At 56.4% G+C, this 19,948-nt stretch overlaps 2 protein-coding genes across 2 annotated transcripts; both read right to left on the bottom strand.

Moving 5' to 3' along the window:
• Positions 1 to 242: 242 nt before the first annotated feature.
• On the bottom strand, positions 243 to 3,514 carry IFI30 (IFI30 lysosomal thiol reductase). The gene is made up of 7 exons (XM_007945355.1): positions 3,401 to 3,514; positions 2,005 to 2,187; positions 1,844 to 1,918; positions 1,586 to 1,678; positions 626 to 778; positions 386 to 439; positions 243 to 305 (listed from the first exon to the last, which is right to left on the bottom strand). The coding sequence occupies exons 1-7, from the start codon at positions 3,512 to 3,514 to the stop codon at positions 243 to 245; spliced, it is 735 nt and encodes a 244-aa protein (XP_007943546.1).
• A 3,582-nt stretch (positions 3,515 to 7,096) lies between these two features.
• On the bottom strand, positions 7,097 to 18,319 carry PIK3R2 (phosphoinositide-3-kinase regulatory subunit 2). Its single transcript, XM_007945356.1, has 15 exons — positions 17,998 to 18,319; positions 14,387 to 14,479; positions 13,923 to 13,973; positions 13,689 to 13,820; positions 13,387 to 13,600; positions 12,565 to 12,656; positions 12,305 to 12,413; positions 12,072 to 12,170; positions 11,679 to 11,859; positions 11,465 to 11,590; positions 10,152 to 10,294; positions 9,740 to 9,916; positions 7,923 to 7,994; positions 7,570 to 7,740; positions 7,097 to 7,304 (listed from the first exon to the last, which is right to left on the bottom strand). Exons 1-15 carry the CDS (start codon positions 18,317 to 18,319, stop codon positions 7,097 to 7,099), a joined length of 2,190 nt encoding a protein of 729 aa, XP_007943547.1.
• Between the last annotated feature and the right edge of the window lie 1,629 nt (positions 18,320 to 19,948).

The raw sequence follows: 19,948 nt of genomic DNA, 5'->3' as shown, positions 1-19,948 counted from the left end.
TGTCGGATGTTTCATCTCTTGGACTAGGACTTCTCAGAAACTGGGCCCAGGATTGAGGGTCCTTGGGGCCCCAGCACTGCAAAGGCCCAGGGGGATATTTGCTGACTTGTCAAATGACTCACAACCTCCAAAACAGTTTATTGAAGTAGTTTCACTTTAGCACCATTCTCAGAGGAGCAAGAAGTCATCCAGGTGCTGAGAGTTGAGGATCAGAAAAATGGGCAGCCAGGCTCTCACGGTCGTCACTGGAAACAGACTTCCCTTTGGGACCTGACCCCAATCTGGCAGACATCCGGCTTTTTGCCCTGGAAGGGACAGCTGTGAGTTCCGGAAGGAGACACCCCCCCCCCACCTGCTGAATCCTACAGCTCCCCATGCAGTTTACCTGGTACAACTGGCAAACCAGGCTCAGGAGCTGATCATGTTCGCCCATAGGCTTCTGTACAAAGCAAGATGGGCTGGGATCAGGGCCACAGGCCCACCTGCCCCAAACTGTGCACCCTGGTCCTGGCCCCAAAGGGCTTGCAAATGGTCCCCAGCCTGGCCCCTGCCTCCCAGCCCAAATGATGCCTCCATGACTGCAGTCCCCACCTGGGGACTGAGCTGAGGGCTACAGGGCTCTTACCCCATTGACGACGACCCAGGGTACGTATTGGTGGGGTGGCTGCAGGGCATCTGTCAGCTGGGCGTTGATGTGCATGAGCTGTGTGCCTCGGTCCCCCATTGCGCACTCCATTATGGTGTCCGGGGACACTTCCGGAGCATAAATCTGCAGGCACTGTGGGTGCAGGAGGGTGGGTAAGCAGGGTGTTGCTTTAGCTTCCTCCTTGTTATCTCCCCAACAGTCCCCTACTGGCCCCTCAGACAAGGGAAGAGGGGACAGTTGGCTCCACAGCATGCAACAATGTCCCAAAACAGTGAGTGTCTCCCTACTCCCTTTGCCTTCTGCCTAACACCAGACCACACTCCCTGATTTTCCTCTGAGCTGCTGTACATGCTGTTCCCTCCACTAGGAACATCCTTCCTCTTCCTTCTCCATCATCTCCTGAAGGTCCCTCTCCTCAAGTGCTCCCTCCTCCTCTGTATTCCCTAGCCCCATTCTGATCCCACGAAGTTGGGGGTGACTCAAGGTGAGGCCCCTTGAGCAGTCCAGGCATTTTAAAAATTTTATTGTAGTGAAAAAATACATAACAAAACAGCCAGAGTATCTGATAAATGAATAAACAATTGGGACTGGTCACTCCTGGGAATTACTGTTCACATTTCCCTGGGGAAGTAGGCGGGCCTGCCCTATCATCTTCCTATGCCATGGGAGGCCCCTCATCTGTGTCCCTGCAAACTCCTATCCATTCTTCTAAGCACAGCTCAGAGGGCCCTCCTCCAGAAAGTCCTCTCTGATACACCCATGCCCTCAGGAGACATCCATTATCTGAGTCCCTTTGAAGGATGGAGGCTTTGAGGGGGGAGGCCACTGTCCTGTGGTTACATAGCAGGTGGCATCCAGAGTCAGGATTTGAACCCCAGGTCTGCTGTGGTCCCTAGTGCCTCCCCTGCCCCAACAGTGTGGATGAAGGGACACACTCACAGGCTTCAGGACTTTTTCCATGTCCTCCATTTCCTCCATGCAGACAATGGTTAGAAAGGCTGCAGTCTTCTCCAGCTTGTCCAGCAGGCAGGCCTGGGTGGTGAGGGCAGGCAAGGCCGTGAGGGGGGCCCAGGGCAGCCCAGGGCCCTCTGGGAAGCCTCACCGGTGCTCACTATCGACTTGGTGAGTGGTGGCGGAATTGAATGGAGGTCTACGAGGCAGAGGACGAGCTGGTTCCAATGCCCTGTGGCCACTCACCTCCACCTTGTTGAGCAAACACTCCTGCTCCCCATGCTGGCATATGAACTCCCACTTGCCGCTCACATTTTGTTCCTGCAAAGCAGTGGGGTGAGATGCAGCCCACCGGATGGCTGCACACACCTACGCCCCCAACGCCGGTTTCCCCGGTGCCCACGCACCTGGGTATTCCCATAGGGGACCAGCGTGACATTGAGAATCTCAAAGACCATCAGCCATGTGGGAAAGAGGTCTCGGACCAGGAATCCCCGGCAGCCGCCACAAAGTGACTCATAGTAGAGGCTGACGTTGACAGGCGGCGGGTCAGAGTTCTTGATGGGCACCGGTGGGCACAGGATACCAGCCTACGGGAAGCAGGGTGTGTGAGACAGCATGGCTCTGGGTGACTCCCGACTTCTAAACCCACTTGGTTCTCACGCAGAAAGGGAGCCACAAGCAGTCAGTGCTCCAGCTCACACTCCTTCCAGGCCTAGGCCCGGGAGCACCCCACATCTGAGACTTGGTTGTGTCCTCCCTAAAAAAATCCAAATCCATTGCTGCGGAGTCGATGTCAACTCCTGGTGACCCCCATGTATTACTGAGTAGAACTGCTCCATCTGGGTTTCTCAGCTGTAGTCTTTATGGAAGCAGACTGCCAGGTCTCTCTTTCACAGTCCTGCTGGGTAAGTTCCAACAGCCAACCCTTAGGTTAGCAGTTTAGTGCAAAACTGCTTGCCCCTCCCCCATCTGCTGTGTCCCCAAACATCCCTAAACCTCAGTTTTGCAAAATGATTGGGACGCAGACTTGCAAACAGTAGGCATTTAATGTTCCCACAGCCCTTGCTTTCCACCAGGCACCCTGGCTGTAGGAAGGAGGAAAACCCCCCTCACATTTGTGGCTACAACCCTCAACCACGCCTTTTTGGAGATGAATACCACAGGGGCCACTTCACCCTGAGAGACTTGGTGAGCTGGCTCCTGCTCCCAACGCTCCCCCCTGGAACCCCTCCCAAGCCGACTGCAGAGAGAGGCGGTGACTAATAGGTGTTGACTTCTACTTAGGCTGGGAGGATAGAAGACAGCCGTTGTATGTGATCAGTGGACAAGTCCCCGGGCGCACGAGGCATCTTCCTGTCTCGGAAACAGGACCGCAAGGAGCCCTTTCCTGGTTGGAATGCTCACAGTAAGAGCCTCCTGCATGCAGGTGGTCTTGGCTGGTCCACTCAGCTTGTCTGGACTTCCTCTGGACCACAAGGGGTGGCCCCTTCGGCTTCAGCCCCAGAAGTATACAGTAAGCGCTCAATGTAGCCTCAGCAGGGTGGGCGGAGCGGGCGGGGGCGGAGTAGGGGGACGGGACAGGGAAGTGAAACGACTCCAGGACAGTGCGGGCGCCGCGTAGGAGGAAGGGTTCAATCGGGGGAGGTGTCTGTCGGGAACCCGCCGCGGCAGCGGAGTGGCGTGGGACGCGTCCCATCCGGCCCTCGGTCTCCCCGGCGGAGTCCGGGCGCAGAAAGGCTCCGTGTGCCAGCGACAGGGCGCCAGGCCCCCCTGGCCCGCCCGCCGCGTCGCTGTCCCTACCTTGCAGGCAGCCGCCACCTCGGGGAGCGCTCCCAGCGAGGACGCACGCGCCGCCACGGGGACCTCGAGCAGCAGCAGCAGCGACAGGAACGGCAGGAGAGGCGCTAGGGCCATCGCAGCTGGGCGGCGGGATAAAGGTGCAGCTGCCAAGGGAGGGAGCGGTCTTTATACTCGGCGGAGGCCCGGCCTCCCTCTGTCTCCCGGCAGGTCCGCCCTCTAGTGCCCCCGCCCCCAAAGCTCCCGCCTCCCGGCGCCCCGGTCTTTGGGGGTCGCGGCCAGGTTCCCAGCTAGCTGCGTCTGGCTTTCGCTTCTGTCTCCCTCCCCTCGCCCGGACCCCCTCTCTCCGGACTGCTCTCGCCCTTCCCTCTCCCCTGGCCAGACCCCTGGTCCCTCTGGGAACCATCACCGGCGCTCACTTTCCAGCGTGGCCTCGGTCCCACGGCCGTCAGGTGCCAGGGCCCCAAGTCACGCGCCGTCGGGTCGTTTTTCGTCCCCCGCTCTTCGGTAATCAGCTCCTCCCAGTCACGAGGCGGGCGCGAGGGGCGTGAGCACCTTGAGAGAAGGTGGGGTGGATACTTCAGCGACTGGTAGAGACCGAGACTGAGAGAGATGGGGGAGTGGTCTTCTAGGCCCAAGGCCAGGGTGGGGGCCCCGCCCCTAGTCCGGGGACCCTGTGCCCCCACAGTCCAGTGCCCTCCTCCTCCCCCCGGCCCAGACCTTCCTCTTCTTCCCCCTCCCCTGGTTCCTTACCACCCTCGCCCTCCCTCTCCCTGGTTCTGCAGCCACGACCTCTCCGACCCCCGCCACTGCTGACTCAGGCTGGGCCACAGCAGAACCAAAAACCAGAAGCCAGAAAGGAGGGGTGCATGGCTTCCCTAGCTACCCCCCGCCGGGGGCTGAGGGAAAAGGAGGAAGGCTGGGGGTCCTCTGTCTCCCCGGCCGAGTGTCTATACTAAGAAGGAGGTGGTGATGGGGTAGGGTGCAGATCCAATGAGTCAACCAGATGTGAGTTGGACTCGAGATCCTTCTGGGTGACCTGAGCCCCGGAGCTGGAGCCTCAGCTTCGCCTGTTGTAAAATGGAGAGGGGAGTGCGGTTGGGGGATAAAGCTGCCCTGAAGGGCTCCGAGGCAAGCCGCAGGGTTCCCCCAGCCTGGGCCTTGTGAGGCTGGGAAGGGCTTGGGACTTAGGACAGCAGCAGCAGCAGCAGAACAGCCCTGAAAAAGGCTTGGAGCCGGAGGTGTTGGGGAATGAATGGGACCGTGGTTGTAGGTCTCAAAGGCCAGGTATGGGGCTGAACAGGGCATGGAGAAAGTCTCCAGCTTCAAAGCTGTGCCCTTGGGCCTCTCTCCCTGCTCAGTTCTGGGGAAGCCTGAGCCAGTGTTTCTACACAGGTAGTATCAGGTTTAGGAACTGGAATTTCCCGACAGTCTTACACCTTGTACCCCAAAGCCTTTTTCCCAGAAGCCTCGTCCCCTAGACTTGGGACAACAGTTTCATTTCCGATAAAAGCTCTGGCCTTAAAAAAAAAAAAGACAGCACTTACTTGCCCTGTGCTGAGCCCCACTGAATAACAATAAATGTAAATGATACAATTTTCCCCCTGCAAATACAACAATGAACTGTAACTGGAGGATTTAGTGGCCACCTGCTGCAGGCACAACTGACATTTTATCAAATCTGATAAAGGTCCTGAAGGAGTGGTGACTCCAGACTCAGCTTGGAAATGAGAAGTTCTGTCAGAGGGGGAAGCAGCTTTCTCAAGGGTGGTGGTTGAGTGCAGGGACTGGGGAGAAGACACAGTGAGCTATTGTTGCCCAAGCCAGCTTGCCTGGGGCAGGAGAGCTTTAACCTGTCTTCCACCCCAGGGCAGAGACCACAGGGCCTAGTCTAGTTATTTATGGTTATCTCCTGATTGGGGATAGGCTAGGGAGGCTCAGGGGCTCCAAAGCCAAGGGAGGAAGCTCCTCTTCCCAAGATCCCAGTAGGCAGAGCTGGAGCAGAGATGAGGGGAAGCTTGTCCTTCATTCATTCCTTCGCCCCTGTGCAGGGTGTGCTGGGCCCAACGGGCTCCTGGGGAAGTGGAAAAAGCTACAGACTCAGCTTGGGCTGCGGGCCAGGGACCCTGGGGAGAGTGGGTTGATGGATTCCAGGTGGAGTATAGTATGGGGGCGGGGTGTTGCAATGTGACCCAGCTCAACACCCTCTGGTACCTGGTGGTGGCATGTTGGGGGCTAAGAGGTAGGTATAGAGAAAGGAGGTCAGAGGGCCAGGTCTCAAATTTGGGTGGTGGAGCTGGGGGACTCCTGAGGACAAGGAGGGCCATCAAGGGCATGGGGACCTTTCTGGGCTGGCCTATGAGGAACTAGGCAGGTCCTCGAGTCCCCTGAGCAGGCCTGGGCATAGCTCAGCGTTCAGATTTCTCCCCTCTGTGACCCCAGGTTCCATACTTTCCCTGAAGTCCAGCTACATGGCGTGTGTATGTGTGTGTCAGCCATCAAAGGCAGGTCAGTTAAAGCCCTGGGCCCGCCCCCCATAGCAGCTGTGGAGAAGGCACGTCACAAGCAGGATCCAACAGTTCCAGAGCTTTATTCATGGCGATGCCAATGTACCGTACAAAATGCACCTTCCTGGGCTGGCAGCAGAAAGATCAGGATGCTTGCCCCAAAAGAGGGAAGAGAGGGCTCGACTGCCAAGGAAAGTAAAATCAAAATACAACATGATAAAAGCAGCAGGCCCGAGGCGCTCTGGGCAGTGCTGTGGCCAAGGACGGCGGTAGCAGGGCCTCCGTTCCTGGGGCCAGGCCAGATGGGGTTGACACTGAGTTTATTCTTAATGATTTTCAAGGTGGGGGGATTTCTTGACAACAGTCCCCTCAGGGGGAGAACTCAATGGCAGGTTTCACTTCCGGGTTTGGAGGGGAAGTTGGGGTCCATGGGGCGGGTCCCGCCCGGCCCCAAATGTCACAGCAGAGGCTCTTGGAAGTAGCCAAGCGAGGTTCCTTCCTGCCCGGGCCCTGGGTATGGCTTAAAAATCGATGCACCTGGGCTGGAGTTGCGCAGCCCAGGGGCTTCTGTAAACAGGGCAGGCATGGCCAGGAGGGGTTCTGGGAACCCCAGGGGCCTGCAATGAACGGGCAGGGCAGGGAGTCAGATGGCCAGAGCCATGGGAGGGCAGTGCTCATGGGAGGGAATGGGGCAGGGCTGGAGAGATCCCCAAATAGAGAAAGATGGGGAAAGACAGGGAGAGACTCAGAGAAAGAGGTAGGGAGAGAGAGACAGGGGGCAAGTACAATGAGAGAGAGACAGAAACAAAGAGATCCTCAGCGAGGAAAGAGAGAGAGGGAGGGAGGGAGAGAGAGGCAGAGGGAGAGAGAGACACTCAGGAAGTAAGAGGAAGAGGAAGACAAAGGGAAGAGAGACAGACAAAACACACTGAGATAGACAGACAGAGAGAGAGACTCAGAGAACGAAGGAAAAATGAGAAGAGGCTGAGATTGAGAGAGAGAGACTCGGAAAGAGAGAAATGAAGAGAGACAGAGATTCAAGAAAGAGAGATGGTGAAAGAGGCCATCAGACTGAGAGAAGAGGCGGGGAAGAAGGAAGCTGGAGCCCAGCTGTGTGGCTCCACGGCTCCGTCCCAGCCTGTGCGTGGGCAGCCTACAGTGGCTCCGCTCCGTGGGTGTTGGTGTAGACTGGTCAGCGGGCAGCAGGCGGGGGCCCGGGACCCGGGGCGCGCACAGGGTGGGCCAGCGTGACCGCGAGCGCGTCGTTGTGCTGCACCAGTGAGGCGTGCTGGTAGTGCAGCACCAGCTCCTTGAGCGACCCATACAGGTTGTAGGGCTCCGCAAAGCCAAAGCCGGTGGCCGTGCGGTAGATGACACAGTGCTTGGTGTCACCGTCCACCCTGTGGTCATGGGGCAGTCGGTGAGTAAGGTAGGGCCCTAGGCTCCCCCGGCCCCATCCCATTGTCCTGCCAGCCACAGCACCCCACCATCCTGCATCCACCCTGCCTGGACTCCCACCCCGGCTGCCTCCCTGCCTCTTCTCGAGGCCCCGACAATCTTTTCTACCCCGATGGGCCTCCTCCCCAGGTGCAGCACTCAGTAGGTACTCAAAGGAGGGACTAACAGAGCCCCAGCCCTGCAGTCCCCTCTCTGTCCCATACTCACACTACGGAGCAGGCATAGCAGCCCCGCTGGCTGCTCTCACGGATGAGGAAGGTACCATCCCTTTTGCCACTCAGCATCTCCTCGGCCTGCGTGCGGTTGATCTTGCCCACATACCACGTCCGTTCCTCATGGTGGGGAAGGTCATCTTCATCCTCCATCAGGGAATACTGGCTGTGCGGACAGCAGGGGTGGGGTGGGGAACAGACTTCATTACTCACCTGCCAGCAGCCAAGGTCTCCCTGCTGCCCAGACAACTTCTCTCTGGTGAACTCCTGTGTACCCTTCAAAATCCATAAAAAAAAAGTCCCTTCTTCAAAGAAGCCCTGTTTGCCCTCCTCCTGGCGGTTACTTACTCCTCTGTCTCGTTTTTAATCCCCAGCCACTCATTGATTTTCTTTTGCCGGGCACCTTTTTGGGTGAGCCACCTGAAGGGGGAAAGGAAAGTTAGGCTTGCATCCCTTCTGCTGATGTGGAAATTGAGGCTGTAGCCAGTCAAGTCTGAATCCCTGGGGATTTGTCAAGCCTGGCTCCAGACAGGGGCTAACGTAGGAGGGCAGGTTCTGGGTGCGATATCCCTGGTGGCCACATGGGGGCAGCCTCCACTTGGCCAAGGGCAGCTGTGCCTCAGTGACTCTCCTGGCCCCAGTAGGGTCCAAGTTGGGGTGGGGTGGAAGCCATGCATTCTGTCTCCGTGCACACTCAATGAGCTCATCCAGAACATGCTGGACCAGAAGAGGCTTTATCACAAGAGGATCCGTCCCGGGGACAGCCCGGCGGTGCTGTCAGCCTTTGCAAAGGGCAGCTGTCTCCTGTGTGCCTCAATTTCCCCAGATATAAAGGGGAAACTTTATAAAGGATTCCAGAAGACAAAATCAGTTAACATGTGCCTGGTATACAGCAAGCATACATAAATTTTCCACAGCTGATCAACACAGTGGCATCGAGGAAAAGGAAGACATAGAGGGGTGCATGGGAGGTACAGACACCAAAGTTGAGCCCTTTGGGACATACAATGCTGTGTAGTTAGTGAAGGCAAACACTGATACACAGGTGGATAAATGGGTGGACAGGCTGAACGATTAGGTATGTCTATGCAGGGGGGAGTGCGCTCATGACCATGTATAGGGTTGGCAGATGAGGTTTATACAAGTGTGTATTTTCTGTAAGAATTCCCAGGTATACAGTAGAACTGACAAGGGACAAGTTTGTAGTTACTTCTTGGCCACAGCCAACTACCCAGAGAGAGCGAGTAGGACCTGTGGGCTCAGGACCATAGTCACAGGGGACATTAAGCTCAAATGGCATAACATACTACACATAACATTATAGGCTGCAATCCTCAGCCTATATGACTATGAGACCAGAAGAACTAGATGGTGCCTGGCTACCACTGTCAACCATTCAGAGGGGGATCTATGTAGGAGATCCTGGATAGAGTGGGAGGACAATGTGGAACAAAACTCAGAATCATGTGTGTGTGTGGGACCAGCTTTGCTGGTCTGATAGAGCCTGGTGGAACCACTGAGACTATGGCCCCTAGCTGCCCTTCAGGTCTGGAATTGAACCCACTCCTGTGGCTCCTAGCCAAACAAAAGACAGGCATATGAGTTGAACATTTACACTAGGTAGATACACTCCTTGGAGAGATCAATCATGGGAGAATAGAAGGGCTGTGTATGCACAGGGAGACAGCTCAGGGGGCAGGAGTGCATGGAGGGAAAGACACAGGGAAGAGGTAACTATGGGGCGGAGGTGAGAACTGTTGCATTGTGGGAAATTGCGGTCAATGTCATGAGACAAAATATAAGCAAGCTGCTGTATGAAAGTGAATTTGCTCTGTAAACTTTCACCCAAATCACAATAAAGATTAAAAAAAAAAATTCCCACAGCATGGGGGGAAGGGGAGACCCCTTGCTGTCATCTACAGTGGGTCAGTGGACAGATCCAGGATTTGAACCCAGGCCTGGGCTGAGATGGTCTCCTAGTCAGAAGCTGCAGCTAATATACCCAGAGCCTTTCCAAAGGGCCTAGCAGGGGCCATGTTCCGAGAGCAGGGGCTTGTGGACAGAAGAGGAGTTGGGGCTAAGTGGGGCCGCTTGGCGGAGAAAGCAAGAGCAGAACGGTACCCTGCGAATTTAACGGAGGGATGCAGGCAAGCGTGTGTACTCACACAAGATACTGGTCTCGGATCTTGCGCAGCTGCATGAGGTCGGGCTTGAGGCTGTTCATGCGCTTGTCGATCTCCCGGTTGTCTGAGGCCTGGGCCCGCAGCTCCTGCTCCAGCTTCGTACGGCTCTCATGGATCTCGGCGATGCGGGACTTGAGCCGTTCTGAATTCAGCAGGATCCTGTGGGAGGGCACCTCAGAGGCCTTGGATGGCTCCCAGGGCAGCTCCCTTAAGGACCCTCTTTGTACCAAACTGTGTGCTTCCAGCCTCTAAACCTTTGCCTGTGCTGTTTCCTGTGACTTCTCTTTCTGACGAACTCCTATTCATCCCTCACGGCCCATTTCAACTGCCCATCCTTTCCTTTCCCCAGGGGCACTGCACTAGATGAGGGTGGGGAGAAGCGGACCAAACTCACCTCTGCATCTCCTTCTCGTTGCCCTCACGCCGGAACCGCTCCAGATATTCCTTGCTGCATTTCTCTTGGGTCTGGCCCTGCTCCTCAAAGATTTTGATGGTCTCATTGAAGGCCTCAATCGCAGTGCGCTTCATCTGTAGCTCCTGAAGGAGGGGGTGGGTCAGGATCTCCCGGGACCTTCCCATAAGCTCCTTACGAAGGGTGAAGGCAGATCACAACTCTGCCACGGAGCCTTTACTCAGGCTGTTCCCTCCACCAGGAGTGCCATCCCTCTGGCTCCTGCTGCAGGGAATGAACTGCTATTCAGCTTTCAAAACCCCATTCCCAAAACCCCCTCCTCCTCTGTATTGTCCTTTGGGTACCCATGAATACTTGGACCTACAGCATGGCTGAGAAGTAACAATAAGTCCAATGCTTTCCACGTACCATCTCATAGAACCTTCCAACAGCCTACTGCAAAGTTAAAACTATTCATGGGGGTCCAGAGGGTCTAAATCACATCCAAGTCATAACTGACCTGCTTGGGCACCTCGTCAAACTCTCCAATGACCCGTCAGTAAAAAGGGGACAAGAAAACACCCTCATGGGCTGCAGGGGTGACCAAGCAACTCCCGGTCCAAGATGGGTCATTCGAGCCATGGTTGTTGCATCTTGATTTAGAAGAAGTTTATGAACGTGGCCTGAATGATGAAACCTTGCTGTATTTTAAAGCACACTGCCCCTTCTCATGAACTGTTGCCCCATGTCCCCATCAACCCTCCACCAGGTTATTACTGTCAATTTGAATAATGTCCTGGCTAAAGGTGGTGGAGAGGTCACTGAGACCAAATGTTCCAGTTTACAAGGAGCCTGAGTGGCACAAATGGTCTGAGATCGCTGCCAACTTAAACGGTGGTTCAAACGCTCCCAATGACACCACAGAAGAAAGGTCTAGCAAACTGCTTCTGCAAAGAACCCAGGCAAGGAAAAGCTACAGAGCTATCCTATTCTGTTCCACCAATGGGCTGCCATGCATTGGAATCAACTCAATGACAATGAGTTTGGTTTTGGTTCCATTTTACAGGTGGAGAAACTAGGATACAAGAGACCACCCCCCACGCCCTGGTCCCAGTCAGCCACTCCTGTAAACCTGAGTGACAGTTTCTCAACAGTACAATACCCACCATGTATGTTTACGGCTGGACTTTTAGAGCAGCCTCTGGTGCTAACGGATGGCTCTGTGACCTGGAAGTGGACACTTGTCCCCATGGCCTCAGACTGGCTGTCCTGCTCCTGGCCCCACCCTGCCACTTTATGCCTGTCTCCCCAGGTACCTGGGAGGTGCGTGTGTACTCCTCGTAGAGCTGGTCATACTCCCGGCTCTTGTCCTGGTACTGCTGGTGGTACACCTTGAGCTGTGCGCCCACTGCCTCCACACTGTCCTCCTTGACAATCTGGTCCTGGGGGCACCCAGAGGGGTCAGCAGGAGACCCAGACTCAGTTCTGGCCAGGCATGCCCCTCCCTGGCTCCCACCCCCGAGCCCAGACCTGCTGGTATTTGGACACAGGGTAGAGCAGCCGCGTGTCCAGCTTGGCATTGTACTGGGCCAGTGACTCGTGGCGGTAGTGGGTGATGAGGTCTACCACGGAGCAAAAGGTGAGTGGCTCGGAGAAGCCGTAGTGGCCGTCACGGTGGAACACCTTTATCAGCTTGTTGTTGCCGCCTTTTCTGGGGGGGGAGGGGAAGACGGGTATCAGCATCCAACAGGATCTCAAGGCTGACCCCTAGGCTTCCACCAGGATTCTAACCTTGACCCTAGGCCTCCTGGCTGGGACACCACACACAGCCCACACCCTATACAGTCCTTCTGACCTGATGTCCACCCCTCCGTTTCTGTGACCTCTGGCCCCACGGTCATGCCTGAAGGAACAAGCCTCCACCTGAGGGTCAGCGTGTACTCCCCCTGGATCTTGCTGGATGCATCTCGGACTAGGAAGGTCCCATCGGGCGTGTCTCGGAGTTTCTCATTCACCTCCTCCCTGCCAAGAAGACCCATGATTGGGCTTGCTTGCTGGAGACCCTGTGCCTCCAGGCTTTGCCCACCACACAGCCCTGCTCTTCAAGGCTCTGCCTCCACCCACAGCTCTCCCAGAGGCCTCACCAGTTCCCCTACCTGGAGATGTCCCCCCAGTACCACTCAGCATCCTGCAGGGAGGGTGGACTCCCCCCATTGGCCAGGGCCCCAGGAGCTGGCTTTGCCTTGGGAGGTTTAGGCGGCAGTGCTGGGGGACAGGAAAACAAATGCACATTGAGCATCGACTGTTTACTGCACCCAGTTCCCACTGTAAATAAGCCTACTGATGGTGGCAGGGCCCTGGACCCAGTGTTGATGCCCTCCCTCAATAAGACGTAACAACAGAATGGGGGGGTCACCTGGGGGCACGACCTCTTGCTCCTCCAGATGTTCCTGAAGCAACTTTTCCACCAGCTTAGCAGGAAAGTCAGGGCCAGGACTGGGTTCCGTCCTGGGTGGAGGGAGTGTGGTGAGTGCTCTGTAGCACATATTTGCACATGTGTGCACACAGGTCTGTGTGAGCTCAAACACCCAGGGGTGTGCATGCATGAGGGTGTTGAGTTAGGCAGAGTACACAATGCTGGCAGGTTATGTGTGTGTGTGGGGGGCAACTCTTGCTTATGTGTATGCAGTTGGTGCTCAATAAGTTCTTATACAAGGGAACAGGAACCCAATGCCTAGGGTGGGAGTGAGTGGAAGCGAGAGGGCTGTAGTGCTATAGTACTGGCTGGGAAAGACCCTGAGAGGGACAACTGCAGGTGGCATAGTGCCTAAGGCATATGACTGCTAACCAGAAGGCTGGCCATTCAAACCCACCAGCCACTGCTGGGAAGGAAGACTGGGCAATCCACTTGCATAGAGATATTGCATCGGAAACCCAAGGAGGTTGCTATGAGTTGACTCGATGGAAGTGAGTTTGGTTGTGGGTCAAGAGGGAGGAGTGCCACCCACATGCCTCTCTGTGGTCCAGAACACTTACTCCTGGTTAGAAGCCTCGCTCCTTGTTTTATTTTCTCATTTCACATGCAGAACCCCGCCCACTCGTGGGCCCTATCCCCGCCCCTTTCTTATAGCCTAGGCCGCTCTCCTCCTGCATCCAATTAAGCCCTGTCACAGTTAGACCCGTCCCTGCGTCCTTGAGGCCCCGCCCCTGGCCCAATCAGCCAGGCTCTGCTGCTCACCCGTCCGGCGCACCCCCTGGCGGCGGCGAGGGCGGCGGCGCTTGCAGCAGCAGCAGCGGCCCGAAGGCGGCTGCCAGGGCGCGGACGGCGGGGCCAGGGGCTGGGGCACGTCGGGCCACGCGGCCCAAGTGTTGGAGCAGGAAACGCAGCGTGAGTGCGCGGTGCAGCGGCAGCGTTGGTGGCTCCAGCGCCAGCCCCACTGGCCCTGCGCCCTCTGCGGGAAGAAGGTGGACACCCTGTGGTAAGCCGCGGCAAGCACCTGTCCGCTCCGTCCCTCTCCCTGGGCGCCCCACTAGGCTCACCCCGCAGGGCCCGGAGCGCCTCAGTCGCGGCCTCCGGCGTCACCAGGGGCGCAGGCAGCGCTAGCAAGAAGCCCTTGACTCCGTCCGACAGGGCCGTCGCGTCCCACTGCTCCACGTCGTTTAGGGACCAGTCTGCGGGGGCAGGGGGCACACATCCAGATGTTCCTAGGTCACTGCCAGGCCATCCGAGGTTGGGTCCTCCCCTGCCCCTGCCCGTCGACGCTCCTCCCTCACCTGTGCGCGGGGCAGGCAGCTCAGGCCTGTAAAGCGAGTCGCTATCCAGCCCTGTGTGTGTGAGACAGTGGGTCAGCTCTGAGGTGGCAAGGCCAGCTTTCAAATACAGTCCCAGACCCCGCTTGGGGCCTGGTGTGGCTACTAAATTCGCAGTTTTCTTTTGGAGACCAGAAATAAAAACAAGGGGAGAAGGCAACTCTGGCAGATGGCTGGGTGGGGTGTCCATGTTCCCTTCACCTTGGGGATCATTTATCTCCCTACTCAATGTTGTTGTTGTTGTTATGTGCCATGGAGTCGGACCCGACTCATAGTGACCCCTCCTTATAGGGGCCCAAAGCCTTCAGGCTCAGTTTCAGGAGGGGATTTTTCCCAGAGTGAGCTTGGCAGCCCTGAAGGTGATGAGTTGTCCATCACCAGAGGTATGCGAGTAGAACCCAGGGGCTGGTCCACAGCCTGAGGCTCACCTGTCCGCTCAATGGCCTCCACGAGCTTCACCAGAAGGGGGGGCGCCACATCGGGAGGGGAGAACTGCTCAGGCAAGTCAGGGAGTGTAAGGCCTGGAGGGAGCGAGGGGATGGCATGTTGGTGAGGTCCCTGGCAAGGGCCAGTCCCTCTTCTTGCCCACAGGACCCCTCAACTTGGGTGACTTCAGGCAGGGTCTGGCTAAGCAAGCAGGTGGCACCTTGACCTCAATCCTAGGGAGGCCAGGTCTTGGCTAGAGGGGTGAGGAGGGTTGAGTTGGGCGACAGTGTTCCAGGTCAAAATATCAGAACTTTACACAACTTCAGAAACCAGGGTTGGTGGGCTCAATGGTGTCCCTCCAAAAGATACATCCTTGTCCTCAACCCTGCTACCTGTGCATATGACCTTACTGGGAAACAGAGTCTTTGCAATTGTAATTAAGTTGTTGTGTGACATCTAATTGATTCCAACTCACAGTGAAGCTACGGGGCAGAGCAGAACTGCCCCATAGGGTTTCCTAGGCTGTAACCTTTATGGAGCAGACTGTCACATCTTTTTTCCCCCGAGGAGTCGCTGGTGGATTCAAACCACTGACCTTTCAGTTAGCAGCCAAACGCTTAACTGTTGCACCACCCAGGCTCCTTGTAATTCAGTTAGGGTTCTCAAAATGAGAGAGATCATCCTGGATTTAGGGTGGACTCTAAGTCCAACGACCAGCATCCTTGTAAGAGGAGAGGACACACAGAGGAAAATGCCCTATGACCACACAGGCAGAGACTGGAGTGATGTAGCCACAGGCTCAGGAAAGCCTGAGCCCACCAGAAGCTGGAAGACATAAGGAAGGATCCTCCCCCAGAGCCTCTGGAGGGAGCAGAGCCCTGCTGACACCTTGAATTTAGACTTCTGGCCAGAACTGACAGAGAATACATGCCTGCTGTTTGAAGCTGCAGTTTGTAGCACTTTGTTATGGCCACCATGGGAGACTCATACACCAGGGTTTGGGCTCTGCCATGGTCCAGCTGTGCAGCCTCAGGCACGGGACCTGCCCTCTTTGGGCCTCAGATTCCTCAAATGAGAAATGGGCCTGTGGCAGTTAAGATTATGTGTCAACTTGGCTGGGCCTGGTTGAGTGGCTAGGCAGCTGGATGTAGTATTCCCCATGATGAGACTGGTAATCAACTCCATGGTGGAATCTACTGTGAGCAGCTGAGTAGCTGCCTTAGTGATGTGGTCTGTTTCTTGTATATAAGGAGAAGCTTTGAGGAAGGTCTCAAGCTTTCTGGCACATCTGGATCTTGCATTTGGCCGAGTCTTCATCTCAGTGGCCTGCCATGTTGTTTGCCGATCTTGGGACTGTCAATGGACTTGAATTAGTGCCTTGCCGTGTGGTTTGGTAATTTTGGGACTGTGCCATTTTACTTGTCAACCTTGGGTTTGTCAGCCTCAGCAGCCAGCAGCTGTCTGAGTTAAGAGAAGCCTCCAGCTTCAGTGGGCCAGGAGCAAGAGGCAGAGCTGAAGCCCAAGGTTGAAGGGCTTTCACCCAGACCCTAGAGGCACTTTGAACTTGAACTTCTAGCCTCCTCAACTGTAAGAGAATAAATCTCTGTTAGTTAAAGCCACCCATTTGTGGTATGTCTGTTAGAATGGCACTAGATAACCAAAACAAGACCAATGGCATCATCTTTCCTTTTTGGTGGGAAAAACAGAGGAACTGAAAAGGAACAAAAGGGAAATATCCCTGTGGACCTAAACACCTTTTCCAAAGGATCTTTCTCCATTTTCTAAGTTATTTTGCTTTTAAGAAAGTATTTCCTGCCCCCTTTCTAAGCCACTGAACTCACTCCCATTACCCAGGAAGCCCTGGGCACAGCCCCCACCCAGCCTGCATCTCCTAGAGTCTCTGATCCAGCTCTGGCCCTCGGCAGGGACGCCCTGGCACTCAGCAGGGGCAAGTCAGGGCCTGTGGGGCCTCCTGAGTAATGGGCCAGGTGATGCCTCACGCTGGAGAAGGGCCCAGCTGCTAGCAAATGCCAAAAAAAAAAAAAAGTGAAAGAATCAGGCTAAGGGGGTAGGTGATGCCCTGGATAGGGGCTGGGTGGGGACAGTTCTGACAACTCGTCTGTGACCCGTTTGCAATTGGTAGGGAGACTCAATCTCCACATAACAGGCGTCACCCCCATTTTACAGACGACAAACCAAGGCTGAGTGAGACTGCCTGCCTGTTGTTACACAGCCCAGTGCTATCAGGACTCTGCCTCAGCTCCCTCCATGGGGCTGATGGGTGGAACAGGCAGCCTCAGCTTGTCCCCAGATCCCAGAGCAGCAGGCACAAAGGCACGAAGGGACCAATGCTGTGGTTTCCAGATGAGGAAACTGAGGCCTGGAGTGGGCGGATGGCTGAGGTCACATGGCCCTGGAAAGCTCGGAGGGCAGGCCAGGCAGCCGCCCCAAGTGGGGCTGTGTGTGGTGGCTGGACTGATGCCAGGCCTGGGAGGGAGGCGGCTGTTACCAGGGACAGAGGCAGATTCTGGCGGGGAGCCCAGATGGGGCCTCCTGCTCCTCAGGCCGAGGCGGGATATAGGCCTGGGCCCTGGAGACGCCAGATGCCAAGCTGTCTCACAGCCCCCGCTCTCCCCTGAGCTGGAAGCCTCTGATCTGATCCTCTCTGGGGCATCAATGTCCCTCCTGCACAAAACCAGGTGGACTTCAGCATCTCTCAGGTCCCTGGACACTCTAGGTGACCCCTTCATACTTCTGTCCCTCCTCTGCCCACGGGACCACTGGGGGGTTGGGTTAGACCAGGCTGGGTCCATGTATGTACTCAGCACACGTCGGCTGCCTCTCCCCACCCAGGCTTCAGTTTCTCCACCTGGAACCCCCATCTCCTGTTTGGCACATGGCAATTTCAGCATATGCTTTTGCTCAGTGTTCAACTCCTTGCTCTCAATGGCTGCTCTATGGAAAGAAGGACGGTTGAGGGTCTTTGGGGAGGGATATGGGGCCTTATATCCCAGTGCACTCTGTGGCCTCAGCTGAGTGTCCCACCCTGAGCTTCGCAGCGCCCCTCACTTTGGAAACCAGGGTAACAAAGGTTTCCTAATGGGCTGGGTCTGCAAACTGCAAGATGGAAACTGAACCTCTGAACCCTACTGAACACTCCTGGTGCTTAGTGAATCCATGCTCTTCCTCAGCCCGAGGCCCAGCTGCCACAGCCCTGCTTCCCCATTCCACTCCTCCACATGGTGCCCCTGCCAGCTGGTCCCTAAACCTGCCATTCTATCCCACTTCACGGTCTTCACGCTTACTGCTCTGGAACATTCCACTCCCAACTCTCCCCATGCATGGCTCCTTCCTTGGCATGTCACCTATCACTTTCTCGTTATTTCTTTAACTAGAAGTTCCACAAAGCCAGGGCCAGGCCTGTGTCCATTGCTGGTCCACAATATCCTAAACTGGGCTAGCTCTCAAAAGCTGTGCCATCAATGCTTGTCAACTGATCCAATGACCGACATCCTTACTACTATTCCTTCCCCATCAGCCCACTGGAGAGAAGAGACTGAGGGTCTGAGGGGAGAGCCCCCAGCCAGGACCCTGCTACCACGTGGCTGCTCACCTGGCTCAGGGGGCCCATCACGGGGCCGGGCAGGCAGTGGGCGGGGGCCACGTGGGCGAGGGCCAGGCCGGGCCAGGGTCACAGGCCCCAGGAACTCAACGTAGGTGCCGGGGAAGTCGCCACGCTGCCTCGTGCGCTCGTTGACACCAGGCATCCAGCCCACGGTCTGTGGGCAGCGCTCCCCACCCTCGGCCACGCCCAGTGCCTGCAGGGCTGCCCGGCTCACCACCAGCACATCTCCTGGCAGCAGCTCTAGGTCCTCAGGCCGCTCCCGGCGGAATGGGTACAGCGCACGGTACTGGAAGCCCTCGGCACCTGCCATGGCTGGGCACGTTGGGGTCCAGACAGTCAAATGGCTGCTGGGAGCCCTGCTGGTCCCATCGGCTGGATTAGGGTCTGGGAGGGTCCTCTGGACTGGTTTAGGGCACTCAGATCAGACCCCTGTGTCCACCATGAAGTTGAAATAGTGGAATTAAAGGCCAGATGGGCCACTCACACGTCCCATTCCACCATTGTGTCACGACCCTGACCTGGGTCCCTCACTGCTGCGTCCACCATCAGTTACCAGGTGGAAGGGGACTGCAGTGTTTCAGGTCACTTGGCTGCTGAGTCCTCCATCAGTTGGAGGAGCCAGGACGGGCCACTCACTCCCTCACGTGGGGGGCCATCGGCGCTGCAGGATGGAGGCTCTTCTGAGGGAGCCAAGGGCAGAGGTGGTCACCATGCTCAGCTGGGGTCGTGGACCTGTGAGGAGAAAGGCAAGGCAGAGTCAGCTGGGCTTAGACTACCTCATACCCCAACTCAGAGATGGGCCTAAATCCTGGGTTCAAGTCCTCTGATTCACTGAACACCCTTGGATTAGTCCCTGCCCCTCTATAGGCCTCAGTTTCCTCACCTGTAAAATGGATATAATAGCAGCCTTCCTTGGAGTCTTTAGGACCTAATGTTTTGGAACCTGCCTAGGTCACACTGCATGTGCCAGAAACAAGGAGCTCACTGGCCTTAGAAATGGGGAAACTGAGACTCGGAACACAGAAGTCTTTGTTCAGAGCTAAGAAGAAAACAGGATTCAAACCTAGATCTGCCTGACTTTATAGCCCAGGACAGAGAGAAGAAGGTTGGCCATAGGGGCAGAAAGTTATAACCAGAGTGGACAGGAGTATGAATAGGGGACACGCGAGCTAAGCTTCAAAGGAGACAGTGGAGGGAAGTAGAGTGGAAGGGAAGGAGGTCCCAGCAGAGTCCCCCCAACAAGCAGAGGCCTAGAGGTGAGTCAGGCCTTTGCAGGAGAGAAGCAAGCTGCAGTGGTCCCTGGCCTGGTTCAGTCCAGGGGGTTACCAGTGGTTTGCTCAAAATGTGCAGGGGTGGGGAACTCAGATCCTGGGTAGATGACTGGGGTGAACTGTGACTGCCAATGTGTGTGGGGGGCAGGGGCTGACAAACGAGGCAGAAATCATACCAGGATCACAGAACACAGACATGCCAGCCTGCAGGGTTGGAGGGAGCGGGCTGGGGGTGCCCAGCTCCAGGCAGGGTTCTGGAAGAGGCTAGAGGATGCATCTGGCAGAGCAACCCATCGATCATGCAAAGCCTGGGTGGAGTGAAGCTGCTTGCCAGGAGTTCAGGGGGGCTGGTAAGAAAGGGAGGAGCCGGGCCATGCAGGGTCTTGAGTGCTAGGTGAAAGTCCAGTACTCGCCTGGCACCAGGAGTTCCAGGAGGTGTCCAAGCAGAAAGCAGGGCGGCCAACTTACCCTCTCTCTGGACCCTGTCACCTCCATTCCACAGGTGGGGAAACAGGCCCGAAGAGGGGGACATTGAGGTAAGGGCCTGTAGCCGCCTGCCCAGGACAGCCCGCCCCCGCGCCCCGGTGTGCACACGTTTGCACACGCCCCGGTGTGCGCACCCCGAATCCAAAAGGCGGGGTGGGGGGGACAGGTCGGCAGGGCTGGCT

This window comes from Orycteropus afer, unplaced genomic scaffold (assembly GCF_000298275.1).
Source record: "Orycteropus afer afer isolate SDZICR_OR568_19922 unplaced genomic scaffold, OryAfe1.0 scaffold00136, whole genome shotgun sequence".
Lineage (NCBI taxonomy): Eukaryota > Metazoa > Chordata > Mammalia > Tubulidentata > Orycteropodidae > Orycteropus > Orycteropus afer.
Note: the sequence above shows the minus strand (reverse complement) of the source record. Positions and strands in the feature narration are given on the sequence as shown.

What these genes read in the sequence shown, in the direction of transcription:
- IFI30 (XM_007945355.1), bottom strand. Translation starts at nt 3,514, where the DNA reads ATGGCCCTAGCGCCTCTCCTGCCGTTCCTGTCGCTGCTGCTGCTGCTC. An exon ending in AGGTGGCGGCTGCCTGCAAG is followed by an intron (nt 2,188 to 3,400) that starts GTAGGGACAGCG and finishes TGCTTCCCGTAG; the next exon opens with GCTGGTATCCTGTGCCCACC. An exon ending in CCTGGGTCGTCGTCAATGGG is followed by an intron (nt 440 to 625) that starts GTAAGAGCCCTG and finishes TGCTTTGTACAG; the next exon opens with AAGCCTATGGGCGAACATGA.
- PIK3R2 (XM_007945356.1), bottom strand. Translation starts at nt 18,319, where the DNA reads ATGGCAGGTGCCGAGGGCTTCCAGTACCGTGCGCTGTACCCATTCCGC. An exon ending in TACTGGGGGGACATCTCCAG is followed by an intron (nt 12,171 to 12,304) that starts GTAGGGGAACTG and finishes TCTTCTTGGCAG; the next exon opens with GGAGGAGGTGAATGAGAAAC. An exon ending in GAGTACACGCTGACCCTCAG is followed by an intron (nt 11,860 to 12,071) that starts GTGGAGGCTTGT and finishes CTCCCCCCCCAG; the next exon opens with AAAAGGCGGCAACAACAAGC.